Raw genomic sequence first — 15,000 nt, 5'->3', positions numbered from 1 at the left:
CTGAATGGCCCTAGGTGAGACTGACACACACTGCAGCAAGCCAGCAAGCACAGGTGTGTGTACAAGTTCACTACTCTCAGTATTAAATATATTTTTACACACACACACACACACGCTGAGCTGTAATGATATGGGGTGATGCTGAGTGTAGAGAGGGTGGGGCCAGAGAGAGGTGGGGCCAGAGTGAGGTGGGGCCAGAGAGAGATGGGCCAGAGAGAGGTGCGGCCAGAGAGAGGTGCGGCCAGAGAGAGGTGGGGCCAACCCTGTTCTGACTACCAGACACCCAGTCAGAGGCCACTTTGGTGGCCCGCCCAAGAATTGTATAAGTAGAAAAAACACTGGAGTCACTGTCTGTCTGTGTGTGTGTGTGTGTGTCTCTCTGTGTGTGTGTGTGTGTGTGTGTGTGTGATCTGTCTGAAGTAAAGGATATAGACATCTTGGCAGTGAAGAGATCTTCAGAGTCGTCAGGAGAGGAGAAGGTGTCCAGATCTCTCTCTAGTTGGACCAGCTGTCTCTCCATCTGAACTAGGTTCTTCTCCAGGGACTCCGCTGAGACTAGACACACACACACACACACACACACACACACACACACACACACACACACACACACACACACACACACAGAGAGAGAGAGGAAAGATTAAACAATGCCTTGTTGCTTCATGTACTCAGAAGATGCCAAGGTGCAGCACAGTGTCTCTGTTGGACTGGATCTGGTTCTGCTGGTTCTGAGTCTCCAGTGAGGAGTGTTGTATTATAATCTGGTTCGTGTGTGTGTTTGACCTGAGGCACAGCACTGCCTGCACCAATCACAGCGCTGCCTGCACCAATCACAGCACTGCCTGCACCAATCACAGCGCTGCCTGCATCAATCACAGCGCTGCCTGCACCAATCACAGCGCTGCCTGCACCAATCACAGCGCTGCCTGCACCAATCACAGTGCTGCCTGCACCAATCACAGTGCTGCCTGCACCAATCACAGCGCTGCCGGCACCAATCACAGCGCTGCCTGCACCAATCACAGCGCTGCCGGCACCAATCACAGCGCTGCCTGCACCAATCACAGTGCTGCCTGCACCAATCACAGCGCTGCCGGCACCAATCACAGCGCTGCCTCAGACCAGCTCAAGGTGAAGACACCCACTCACACCAGGGACAAATCAGTCACCAGTGTGTGTGATTCTAGAACATGACTCATTATCACATCCTAGCTGACACTAAACACTAATCTAGAACATGACTCATTATCACACCCTAGCTGACACTAATCTAGAACATGACTCATTATCACACCCTAGCTGACACTAAACACTAATCTAGAACACAACTCATTATCACGTCCTATCTGACACTAATCTAGAACATGACTCATTATCATGTCCTATCTGACACTAATCTAGAACACGACTCATTATCACGTCCTATCTGACACTAATCTAGAACACGTCTCATTATCACGTCCTATCTGACACTAATCTAGAACACGACTCATTATCACGTCCTATCTGACACTAATCTAGAACATGACTCATTATCACGTCCTATCTGACACTAAACACTAATCTAGAACACAACTCATTATCACGTCCTATCTGACACTAATCTAGAACATGACTCATTATCATGTCCTATCTGACACTAATCTAGAACACGACTCATTATCACGTCCTATCTGACACTAATCTAGAACACGTCTCATTATCACGTCCTATCTGACACTAATCTAGAACACGACTCATTATCACGTCCTATCTGACACTAATCTAGAACATGACTCATTATCACGTCCTAGCTGACACTAATCTAGAACATGACTCATTATCACATCCTATCTGACACTAAACACTAATCTAGAACAGGACTCATTATCATGTCCTAGCTGACACTAATCTAGAACATGACTCATTATCACATCCTAGCTGACACTAATCTAGAACATGACTCATTATCACACCCTAGCTGACACTAATCTAGAACATGACTCATCACATCCTAGCTGACACTAATCTAGAACATGACTCATTATCACGTCCTAGCTGACACTAAACACTAATCTAGAACATGACTCATTATCACATCCTAGCTGACACTAATCTAGAACACGTCTCATTATCATGTCCTAGCTGACACTAATCTAGAACATGACTCATTATCACACCCTAGCTGACACTAATCTAGAACACGTCTCATTATCATGTCCTATCTGACACTAATCTAGAACATGACTCATTATCACATCCTAGCTGACACTAATCTAGAACACGTCTCATTATCACGTCCTAGCTGACACTAATCTAGAACATGACTCATTATCACGTCCTATCTGACACTAATCTAGAACATGACTCATCTCATCCTAGCTGACACTAATCTAGAACATGACTCATTATCATGTCCTAGCTGACACTAATCTAGAACATGACTCATTATCACATCCTAGCTGACACTAATCTAGAACATGACTCATCACATCCTAGCTGACACTAATCTAGAACACGTCTCATTATCATGTCCTAGCTGACACTAATCTAGAACATGACTCATTATCACATCCTAGCTGACACTCATCTAGAACATGACTCATTATCACACCCTAGCTGACACTAATCTAGAACACGTCTCATTATCATGTCCTATCTGACACTAATCTAGAACATGACTCATCACACCCTAGCTGACACTAATCTAGAACACGTCTCATTATCATGTCCTATCTGACACTAATCTAGAACATGACTCATTATCACGTCCTATCTGACACTAATCTAGAACACGTCTCATTATCACATCCTAGCTGACACTAAACACTAATCTAGAACATGACTCATTATCACGTCCTATCTGACACTAATCTAGAACACGTCTCATTATCACATCCTAGCTGACACTAAACACTAATCTAGAACAGGACTCATTATCATGTCCTACCCGACACTAAACACTAATCTAGAACACGTCTCATTATCACGTCCTAGCTGACACTAATCTAGAACACGTCTCATTATCATGTCCTATCCGACACTAAACACTAATCTAGAACACGTCTCATTATCATGTGAACACAAAGCAGGAAGCTGTTGAGATAGTAACCAGTCCTTTTTTACAGTCCCATTTCTAACACTCTAATACTCATACATGGATAAAGGAGAGAGAGAGAGGAACGACTCGTTTCCCAAATGATACCCTGTTCTGTTTTTAGTGCACTACTTTTAACCAGAGCCCCGGCCAAAAGTAGTGCTCCATATAGGGCATGGTGTGTCATTTGGGACACAGGGAGGTCTACAGTAGCTAAGCTTCTCAGTCACTTTGCTGATACACAGAGACATGTTTACAGACACATTCACAAGCACTGGAGGGAGAGACAGGAAGAGAGAGAGAACGGAGTGAGGGAGACAAAGAGAACAGAGTCAGGGAGAGATGGAGACAGAGAGAACAGAGTGAGGGAGAGATGGAGACAAAGAGAACAGAGTGAGGGAGAGATGGAGACAGAGAGAACAGAGTGAGGGAGAGATGGAGACAGAGAGAACAGAGTGAGGGAGAGATGGAGACAAAGAGAACAGAGTGAGGGAGAGATGGAGACAGAGAGAACGGAGTGAGGGAGAGATGAGAGAGAGAATAGAGTGAGGGAGAGATGGAGACAGAGAGAACAGAGTGAGGGAGCGATGGAGACAGAGAGAAAAGAGTGAGGGAGAGATGGAGACAGAGAGAATAGAGAGAGGGAGAGATGGAGACAGAGAGAATAGAGAGAGGGAGAGATGGAGACAAAGAGAACAGAGTGAGGGAGAGATAGAGACAGAGAGAACAGAGTGAGGGAGAGATGGAGACAGAGAGAACAGAGTGAGGGAGAGATGGAGACAGAGAGAACAGAGTGAGGGAGCGATGGAGACAGAGAGAACAGAGTGAGGGAGAGATGGAGACAGAGAGAACAGAGTGAGGGAGAGATGGAGACAGAGAGAATAGAGAGAGGGAGAGATGGAGACAGAGAGAATAGGGAGAGAGAGAATAGAGAAGAGAGGGAGAGAGAGGAAGAGAGATAGAGAAGAGAGGGAGAGACAGGAAGAGAGAGAATAGAGGAGAGGGAGAGACAGGAAGAGAGAATAGAGGAGAGGGAGAGACAGGAAGAGAGAATAGAGGAGAGAGGGAGAGAGAGGAAGAGAGAATAGAGGAGGGAGAGACAGGAAGAGAGAATAGAGGAGAGAGGGAGAAAGAGGAAGAGAGAATAGAGGAGGGAGAGACAGGAAGAGATAGATTAGTGGAGAGGGAGAGACAGGAAGAGAGAATAGAGAAGAGAGGGAGAGAGAGGAAGAGAGAGAATAGAGAAGAGGGAGAGACAGGAAGAGAGAGAATAGAGGAGAGGGAGAGACAGGAAGAGAGAATAGAGGAGAGAGGGAGAGAGAGGAAGAGAGAATAGAGGGAGAGACAGGAAGAGATAGATTAGTGGAGAGGGAGAGACATGAAGAGGGAGAATAGAGAAGAGAGGGAGAGAGAGGAAGAGAGATAATAGAGAAGAGAGGGAGAGACAGGAAGAGAGAGAATAGAGGAGAGGGAGAGACAGGAAGAGAGAATAGAGGAGAGGGAGAGACAGGAAGAGAGAATAGAGGAGAGGGAGAGACAGGAAGAGAGAATAGAGGAGAGGGAGAGACAGGAAGAGAGAATAGAGGAGAGGGAGAGACAGGAAGAGAGAATAGAGGAGAGGGAGAGACAGGAATAGAGAGAATAGAGAAGAGAGGGAGATACAGGAAGAGAGAGATTAGAGGAGAACATCACTGGCTTCCACATGAAATTCTCCACAGACGTTTAGAAATCAAATCACCACACTTATGGTAAACACCGAGTCTCAGAGATTTCTCTCTACGTTTCTCTCTTTCCCTTCTGCTCTCTCTCTCTGTCTCACTCCTCTCTGCCCATACTAGAGATAAATACACCAATATCCCTGTGAGTGAGTAGGGAGGGAGAGAGCGAGAGAGGAAGAGGAAGCTAGAGAGAGAGGAAGATAAGACTTTCCACTTCTGCAAAAATTGGAAAACACTAAACAAACAAACAGGAAGAGATAACTATCCAAAACAGAGATGTCTGGGTAAACCACTTCTCCAATCTTTTTTTGGCCCGATAACAACCAACAACCAGCAAAAACATAATGATCAAATACAAATCTTAGAATCAACTATTAAAGACGACCAGAACCCACTGGATTCTCCAATTACATTTAATGATCTACAGGACAAAATACCAAACCCTCCAAAAATCCCTGTGGTGTTGATGGTATCCTCAATGAAATGATCAAATATACAGACCACAAACTCCAACTCAAATAAAATTGTATGCTTATTTACAAGACGTTAAGAAGAGAAATGTGTTCAGAAAAAGCAACACATAATTAAAGAGCAGCAGTAAAATAATGTGGAGGCTATATACAGGGTGTTACGGTACAGAGTCAATGTGGAGGCTATATACAGGGTGTTACGGTACAGAGTCAATGTGGAGGCTATATACAGGGTGTTACGGTACAGAGTCAATGTGGAGGCTATATACAGGGTATTACGGTACAGAGTCAATGTGGAGGCTATATACAGGGTGTTACGGTACAGAGTCAATGTGGAGGCTATATACAGGGTATTACGGTACAGAGTCAATGTGGAGGCTATATACAGGGTGTTACGGTACAGAGTCAATGTGGAGGCTATATACAGGGTATTACGGTACAGAGTCAATGTGGAGGCTATATACAGGGGGTACCGGTACAGAGTTAATGTGGAGGCTATATACAGGGGGTACTGGTACAGTGTCAATGTGGAGGCTATATACAGGGGGTTACGGTACAGAGTCAATGTGGAGGCTATATACAGGGGGTTACGGTACAGAGTCAATGTGGAGGCTATATACAGGGGGTACCGGTACAGAGTCAATGTGGAGGCTATATACAGGGGGTTACGGTACAGAGTCAATGTGGAGGCTATATACAGGGTGTTACGGTACAGAGTCAATGTGGAGGCTATATACAGGGTGTTACGGTACAGAGTCAATGTGGAGGCTATATACAGGGTGTTACGGTACAGAGTCAATGTGGAGGCTATATACAGGGTGTTACGGTACAGAGTCAATGTGGAGGCTATATACAGGGTATTACGGTACAGAGTCAATGTGGAGACTATATACAGGGTGTTACGGTACAGAGTCAATGTGGAGGCTATATACAGGGTGTTACGGTACAGAGTCAATGTGGAGGCTATATACAGGGTGTTACGGTACAGAGTCAATGTGGAGACTATATACAGGGTGTTACGGTACAGAGTCAATGTGGAGGCTATATACAGGGTGTTACGGTACAGAGTCAATGTGGAGGCTATATACAGGGTGTTACGGTACAGAGTCAATGTGGAGGCTATATACAGGGTATTACGGTACAGAGTCAATGTGGAGGCTATATACAGGGTATTACGGTACAGAGTCAATGTGGAGGCTATATACAGGGTGTTACGGTACAGAGTCAATGTGGAGGCTATATACAGGGTATTACGGTACAGAGTCAATGTGGAGGCTATATACAGGGTGTTACGGTACAGAGTCAATGTGGAGGCTATATACAGGGTGTTACGGTACAGAGTAAATGTGGAGGCTATATACAGGGTGTTACGGTACAGGGTCAATGTGGAGGCTATATACAGGGTGTTACGGTACAGAGTCAATGTGGAGGCTATATACAGGGTATTACGGTACAGAGTCAATGTGGAGGCTATATACAGGGTGTTACGGTACAGAGTCAATGTGGAGGCTATATACAGGGTGTTACGGTACAGAGTCAATGTGGAGGCTATATACAGGAGGTACCGGTACAGAGTCAATGTGGAGGCTATATACAGGGGGTACCTGTACAGAGTCAATGTGGAGACTATATACAGGGGGTACCTGTACAGAGTCAATGTGGAGGCTATATACAGGGTATTACGGTACAGAGTCAATGTGGAGGCTATATACAGGGTATTACGGTACAGAGTCAATGTGGAGGCTATATACAGGGTGTTACGGTACAGAGTCAATGTGGAGGCTATATACAGGGTATTACGGTACAGAGTCAATGTGGAGGCTATATACAGGGTGTTACGGTACAGAGTCAATGTGGAGGCTATATACAGGGTGTTACGGTACAGAGTAAATGTGGAGGCTATATACAGGGTGTTACGGTACAGGGTCAATGTGGAGGCTATATACAGGGTGTTACGGTACAGAGTCAATGTGGAGGCTATATACAGGGTATTACGGTACAGAGTCAATGTGGAGGCTATATACAGGGTGTTACGGTACAGAGTCAATGTGGAGGCTATATACAGGGTGTTACGGTACAGAGTCAATGTGGAGGCTATATACAGGAGGTACCGGTACAGAGTCAATGTGGAGGCTATATACAGGGGGTACCTGTACAGAGTCAATGTGGAGACTATATACAGGGGGTACCTGTACAGAGTCAATGTGGAGGCTATATACAGGGTGTTACGGTACAGAGTCAATGTGGAGGCTATATACAGGGTGTTACGGTACAGAGTCAATGTGGAGGCTATATACAGGGTGTTACGGTACAGAGTCAATGTGGAGGCTATATACAGGGTGTTACGGTACAGAGTCAATGTGGAGGCTATATACAGGGTGTTACGGTACAGAGTCAATGTGGAGACTATATACAGGGTGTTACGGTACAGAGTCAATGTGGAGGCTATATACAGGGTGTTACGGTACAGAGTCAATGTGGAGGCTATATACAGGGTGTTACGGTACAGAGTCAATGTGGAGGCTATATACAGGGTATTACGGTACAGAGTCAATGTGGAGGCTATATACAGGGTGTTACGGTACAGAGTCAATGTGGAGGTTATATACAGGGTGTTACGGTACTGAGTCAATGTGGAGGCTATATACAGGGGTTACGGTACAGAGTCAATGTGGAGGCTATATACAGGGTGTTACGGTACAGAGTCAATGTGGAGGCTATATACAGGGGGTACCGGTACAGAGTCAGTGTGGAGGTTATATACAGGGTGTTACGGTACAGAGTCAATGTGGAGGCTATATACAGGGTGTTACGGTACAGAGTCAATGTGGAGGCTATATACAGGGGGTACCGGTACAGAGTCAATGTGGAGGCTATATACAGGGTGTTACGGTACTGAGTCAATGTGGAGGCTATATACAGGGGTACCAGTACAGAGTCAATGTGGAGGCTATATACAGGGTGTTACGGTACAGAGTCAATGTGGAGGCTATATACAGGGGGTACCGGTACAGAGTCAATGTGGAGGCTATATACAGGGTGTTACGGTACAGAGTCAATGTGGAGGCTATATACAGGATGTTACGGTACAGAGTCAATGTGGAGGCTATATACAGGGGGTACCGGTACTGAGTCAATGTTGAGGTTATATACAGGGTGTTACGGTACAGAGTCAATGTGGAGGCTATATACAGGGGGTACCGGTACAGAGTCAATGCGGAGACTATATACAGGGGGTACCGGTAGAGAGTCAATGCGGAGGCTATATACAGGGGGTACCGGTACAGAGTCAATGTAGAGACTATATACAGGGGGTACCGGTACAGAGTCAATGTGGAGGCTATATACAGGGTGTTACGGTACAGAGTCAATGTGGAGGCTATATACAGGGTGTTACGGTACAGAGTCAATGTGGAGGCTATATACAGGGTGTTACGGTACAGAGTCAATGTGGAGGCTATATACAGGGTGTTACGGTACAGAGTCAATGTGGAGGCTATATACAGGGTATTACGGTACAGAGTCAATGTGGAGACTATATACAGGGTGTTACGGTACAGAGTCAATGTGGAGGCTATATACAGGGGGTACCGGTACAGAGTCAATGTGGAGGCTATTTACAGGGTGTTACGGTACAGAGTCAATGTGGAGGCTATATACAGGGGGTACCGGTACAGAGTCAATGTGGAGGCTATATACAGGGGGTACCGGTACAGAGTCAATGTGGAGGCTATATACAGGGTGTTACGGTACAGAGTCAATGTGGAGGCTATATACAGGGTGTTACGGTACAGAGTCAATGTGGAGGCTATATACAGGGTGTTACGGTACAGAGTCAATGTGGAGGCTATATACAGGGTGTTACGGTACAGAGTCAATGTGGAGACTATATACAGGGTGTTACGGTACAGAGTCAATGTGGAGGCTATATACAGGGTGTTACGGTACTGAGTCAATGTGGAGGCTATATACAGGGTGTTACGGTACAGAGTCAATGTGGAGGCTATATACAGGGTGTTACGGTACAGAGTCAATGTGGAGGCTATATACAGGGGGTACCGGTACAGAGTCAATGTGGAGGCTATATACAGGGTGTTACGGTACTGAGTCAATGTGGAGGCTATATACAGGGGGTACCAGTACAGAGTCAATGTGGAGGCTATATACAGGGTGTTACGGTACAGAGTCAATGTGGAGGCTATATACAGGGTGTTCTGGTACAGAGTCAATGTGGAGGCTATATACAGGGGGTACCGGTAGAGAGTCAATGTGGAGACTATATACAGGAGGTACCGGTAGAGAGTCAATGTGGAGGCTATATACAGGGTATTACGGTACAGAGTCAATGTGGAGGCTATATACAGGGTGTTACGGTACAGAGTCAATGTGGAGGCTATATACAGGGGGTACCGATACAGAGTCAGTGTGGAGGCTATATACAGGGGGTACCGGTACAGAGTCAGTGTGGAGGCTATATACAGGGGTTACGGTACAGAGTCAATGTGGAGGCTATATACAGGGTGTTACGGTACTGAGTCAATGTGGAGGCTATATACAGGGTGTTACGGTACAGAGTCAATGTGGAGGCTATATACAGGGGGTACCGGTACAGAGTCAGTGTGGAGGCTATATACAGGGGTTACGGTACAGAGTCAATGTGGAGGCTATATACAGGGTGTTACGGTACTGAGTCAATGTGGAGACTATATACAGGGGGTACCGGTACAGAGTCAATGTGGAGGCTATATACAGGGGGTACCGGTAGAGAGTCAATGTGGAGGCTATATACAGGGGGTACCGGTACAGAGTCAATGTGGAGGCTATATACAGGGTGTTACGGTACAGAGTCAATGTGGAGGCTATATACAGGGTGTTACGGTACAGAGTCAATGTGGAGACTATTTACAGGGTGTTACGGTACAGAGTCAATGTGGAGGCTATATACAGGGTGTTACGGTACAGAGTCAATGTGGAGGCTATATACAGGGTGTTACGGTACAGAGTCAATGTGGAGGCTATATACAGGGTGTTACGGTACAGAGTCAATGTGGAGGCTATATACAGGGGGTACCAGTACAGAGTCAATGTGGAGACTATATACAGGGGGTACCGGTACAGAGTCAATGTGGAGGCTATATACAGGGGTATTGGTACAGAGTCAATGTGGAGGGGCATCGGTTAGTCGAGGTAATATGTACGTGTAGGTAAAGTGACTAATATATAGATCTATATATTTTCGATAATAAACAGAGAGTAGCAGCAGCGTAAAAGAGGGTTCTGGGTAGCCCTGTGATTAGCTGTTCAGGAGTCTTATGGCTCGGGGGGGGGGGTAGAAGCCCTTTGATTAGCTGTTCAGGAGTCTTATGGCTCGGGGGGGTAGAAGCCCTGTGATTAGCTGTTCAGGACTCTCATGGCTCGGGGGGGGGTAGAAGAATGAGTCAACAGCAACCTTGGGAAAATACTCTGCATTATCATTAACTACCAGGGGATATGAGTCAACAGTAACCTTGGGAAAATCCTCTGCATTATCATTACCAGCAGACTCGTGCATTTCCTTAAAATTAGCTTTTTCCCAAATCCCCGTACGACAGACCACGTATTCACCCTGCACACCCCAATTAACAAACAAACCAAAACAAAGGCAAAGTCTTCTCATGCTTTGTTGATTTCAAAAAAGCATTGGACTCAATTTGGTACCAAGGCAAATTATGTAGAAATTGATGGAAAAGTGGTGTTGGTGGAAAAACAAGTTCTTCGGCTTGCAAGCCCCTCCCCCTTTTTCCTCCAAACATAACGATGGTCATTATGGCCAAACACTTTATTTTTGTTTCATCAGACCAGAGGACATTTCTCCAAAAAAGAACAATCTTTGTCTCCATGTGCAGTTGCAAACCGTAGTCTGGGTTTTTTATTATGGTTTTGGAGCAGTGGCTTCTTCCTTGCTGAGTGGCCTTTCAGGTTATGTCGATATAGGACTCGTTTTACTGTGGCTATAGATACTTTTGTACCGGTTTCCTCCAGCATCTTCACAAGGTCCTTTGCTGTTGTTCTGGGATTGATTTGCACTTTTCGCACCAACGTAGGTTCATCTCTAAGAGACAGAACGCGTCTCCTGTATGATGTCTGCGTGGTCCAATGGTGTTTATACTTGGGTACTATTGTTTGTATCGATGAACGTGGTACCTTCAGGCATTTGAAAATTGCTCCCAAAGATGAACCAGACTCGTGGAGGTCTACAATTTTTTTCTGAGGTCTTGGCTGATTTCTGTAGATTTTCCCGTGATGTCAAGCAAAGAGGCACTGAGTTTGAAGATAGGCCTTGAAATACATCCACAGGTACACCTCCAATTGACTCAAATAATGTCAATTAGCCTATCAGAAGCTTCTAAAGCCATGACATCATTTTCTGGAATTTTCCAAGCTGTTTAAAGGCACAGTCAACTTAGTGTATGTAAACTTCTGACCCATTGGAATTGTGATACAGTGAATTATAAGTGAAATAATCTGTCTGTAAACAATTGTTGTATAAATGACTTGTGTCATGCACAAAGTAGATGTCCTAACCGACTTGTCAAAACTGTAGTTTGTTAACAAGAAATTTGTGGAGTGGTTGAAAAACGAGTTTTAATGACTCCAACCTAAGTGTGTGTAAACTAGTTGCAATGACTCCAACCTAAGTGTATGTACACTTCCCGACTTCAAATTTAACTTTATTGTCCCTTTTGTATTTTAACAATTTGCACATAATGACATTTGAAATGTCTTTATTCTTTTGGAACTTCCGTGAGTGTAATTGTTTACTGTTAATTTTTATTATTTAATTACACTTTTGTTTATTATCTATCTTTCTGTTAACATATGTTTCCCAGGCCAATAAAGCCCCTTGAATTGGACTGAGAGAGTGGTATGTCTCTGTGTGTGTTTTCTGCAAGTCTATGTGTGTGTTTACAGAGATAGTCAGTGATGGATGTTGAGAGTACTACTGGGCTGCCTCTTATCCTCCAATCAGACGGAGCCAAAGCCCAGCAGTCATATTGCCTGGAAGACCTGGAGATACGGCAGGAATATTACAATACAACGGGGGATTCTGGGAAAGAACCAGATAATAGTATGGGAGAGAGAACACAGTGTCTCTGGGTCTGGTGGGGGGGACAGTGTCTCTGGGTCTGGTGGGGGGGACAGTGTCTCTGGGTCTGGTGGGGGACACAGTATCTCTGTGTCTGGAGGGGGACACAGTGTCTCTGGGTCTGGTGGGGGACACAATATCTCTGTGTCTGGAGGGGAACACAGTGTCTCTGGGTCTGGTGGAGGAACACAGTGTCTCTGGGTCTGGTGGGGGAACACAGTGTCTCTGGGTCTGGTGGGGGAACACAGTGTCTCTGGGTCTGGTGGGGGACACAGTGTCTCTGGGTCTGGTGGGGAACACAGTGTCTCTGGGTCTGGTGGGGGAACACAGTGTCTCTGGGTCTGGTGGGGAACACAGTGTCTCTGGGTCTGGTGGGGGAACACAGTGTCTCTGGGTCTGGTGGAGGACACAGTGTCTCTGGGTCTGGTGGGGGACACAGTGTATCTGGGTCTGGTGGGGGACACAGTGTCTCTGGGTCTGGTGGGGGACACAGTGTATCTGGGTCTGGAACACAGTGTCTCTGGGTCTGGAACACAGTGTCTCTGGGTCTGGAACACAGTGTCTCTGGGTCTGGTGGGGAACACAGTGTCTCTGGGTCTGGAGGGGAACACAGTGTCTCTGGGTCTGGTGGGGAACACAGTGTCTCTGGGTCTGGAACACAGTGTCTCTGGGTCTGGGTCTGGAACACAGTGTCTCTGGGTCTGGTGGGGAACACAGTGTCTCTGGGTCTGGAACACAGTGTCTCTGGGTCTGGGTCTGGAACACAGTGTCTCTGGGTCTGGTGGGGGACACAGTGTCTCTGGGTCTGGTGGGGGACACAGTGTCTCTGGGTCTGGTGGGGGACACAGTGTCTCTGGGTCTGGTGGGGGACACAGTGTCTCTGGGTCTGGTGGGGGACACAGTGTCTCTGGGTCTGGTGGGGGACACAGTGTCTCTGGGTCTGGAGGGGAACACAGTGTCTCTGGGTCTGGAGGGGAACACAGTGTCTCTGGGTCTGGAGGGGAACACAGTGTCTCTGGGTCTGGAGGGGAACACAGTGTCTCTGGGTCTGGAGGGGAACACAGTGTCTCTGGGTCTGGAGGGGAACACAGTGTCTCTGGGACTGGAACACAGTGTCTCTGGGTCTAGAGGGTAATAGCCTTTACATCTGATAAGTAGATGTCATCCACTCAGCAGCTCTAGTGTTTACTGTAATGTACTGTGTGTTGAATACAAGAAGGGATATAGTGTGTGTGTGTGTGTGTGTGTGTATATGATGATGTGTACTGTGTGAGTGAATACATGAGAGGACACATGAACAGACGAGATGCTTCTGGGGTCCACACCTGACACTTACATGGGGCGGCAGGGTAGCCTAGAGCGTTGGACTAGTAACCGGAAGGTTGCAAGTTCAAATCCCCGAACTGACAAGGTACAAATCTGTCGTTCTGCCCCTGAACAGGCAGTTAAACCCACTGTTCCCTGGTAGGGCCATCATTGAAAATAAGAATTTGTTCTTAACTGACTTGCCTGGTTAAATAAAGGTAAAATAAATAAAAAACATGTGACTTCGGCTTTCAGAAATAGGAAAAGTCACATTGAAAAGACGGGTGTGAACGCACCACAGTCTCCTTGTGGTGTGATGGTGTTCAGATCTGTTTGCCCACTTCAGACTGCGGTCAGGGGATGTGGTGTGTGTGGACTTCTCCTCAGTCTGGACACACAATCAGGCCACAGAAAGCAAGTACGGAGGGGGAGACGTCATCCGCACGCTCCAGAAAACGGGTTGTTCTCCGAGAGGCACCTTTTCATTGTAACGTTGGAGGAGAGACTTTCCTAGCGTGTGAGGAAGGTGTTTGCTGGACTCATAAGTGCTAGCCAGCTAGCTAATATTTAGAAAAACATGTTTTTTTTTTGGTTTGGCTAGATTTATGCAATCCCTTTTGCGTTGCTTGCTAGTTAGCTAGAGAGGTTAACTGGCTAGTTAGCTACAGAGGTTATCTGGCTAGTTAGCTACAGAGTTTAGCTGGCTCGTTAGCGACAGAGGTTAGCTGGCTCGTTAGCGACAGAGGTTAGCTGGCTAGTGAGCTACAGAGGTTAGCTGGCTCGTTAGCGACAGAGGTTAGCTGGCTCGTTAGTGACAGAGGTTAGCAGGCTAGTTAGCAACAGAGATTAGCAGGCTAGTTAGCTACAGAGTTTAGCTGGCTAATTAGCTACAGAGTTTAGCTGCCTAGTTAGCTACAGAGGTTAGCTGCCTAGTTAGCTACAGAGGTTAGCTGCCTAGTTAGCTACAGAGGTTAGCTGCCTAGTTAGCTACAGAGGTTAGCTGGCTAGTTAGCTACACAGTTTAGCTGGCTAGTTAGCTACAGAGGTTAGCAGGTGAGTTAGCTACAGAGGTTAGCTGGCTAGTTAGCTACAGAGGTAAAATGGTTAGTTAGCTACATAGGTAAGCTGGCTCGTTAGCTACAGAGGTTAACTGGCTCGTTAGCGACATAGGTTAGCTGGCTAGTTAGCTACAGAGGTTAGCTGACTAGTTAGCTACAGAGGTTCGCTACTGCTATCATGTTATGCTATCAAATTGTTCCTATTGCTGGTTGTAGAATGCATACTAGCATTTGAAAATAGTGC

The 15,000-nt window shown here is 46.2% G+C and overlaps 1 protein-coding gene across 1 annotated transcript in view; it reads right to left on the bottom strand.

The window, feature by feature from the left end:
• The window catches only part of diaph3 (diaphanous related formin 3), a 711,417-nt gene that overhangs the window by 226,543 nt on the left and 469,874 nt on the right, over positions 1 to 15,000 (bottom strand). The window contains exon 27 of the mRNA XM_090206735.1: positions 431 to 555. Coding sequence (XP_090062861.1) covers positions 431 to 555 — 125 coding nt within the window. The remainder of the gene's footprint in view (positions 1 to 430; positions 556 to 15,000) is intronic.

The sequence above is a fragment of the Oncorhynchus mykiss genome, chromosome 18, assembly GCF_057628025.1.
Source record: "Oncorhynchus mykiss isolate SJ-2025 chromosome 18, ASM5762802v1, whole genome shotgun sequence".
NCBI classification, from domain to species: Eukaryota; Metazoa; Chordata; class Actinopteri; order Salmoniformes; family Salmonidae; genus Oncorhynchus; species Oncorhynchus mykiss.
Note: the sequence above shows the minus strand (reverse complement) of the source record. Positions and strands in the feature narration are given on the sequence as shown.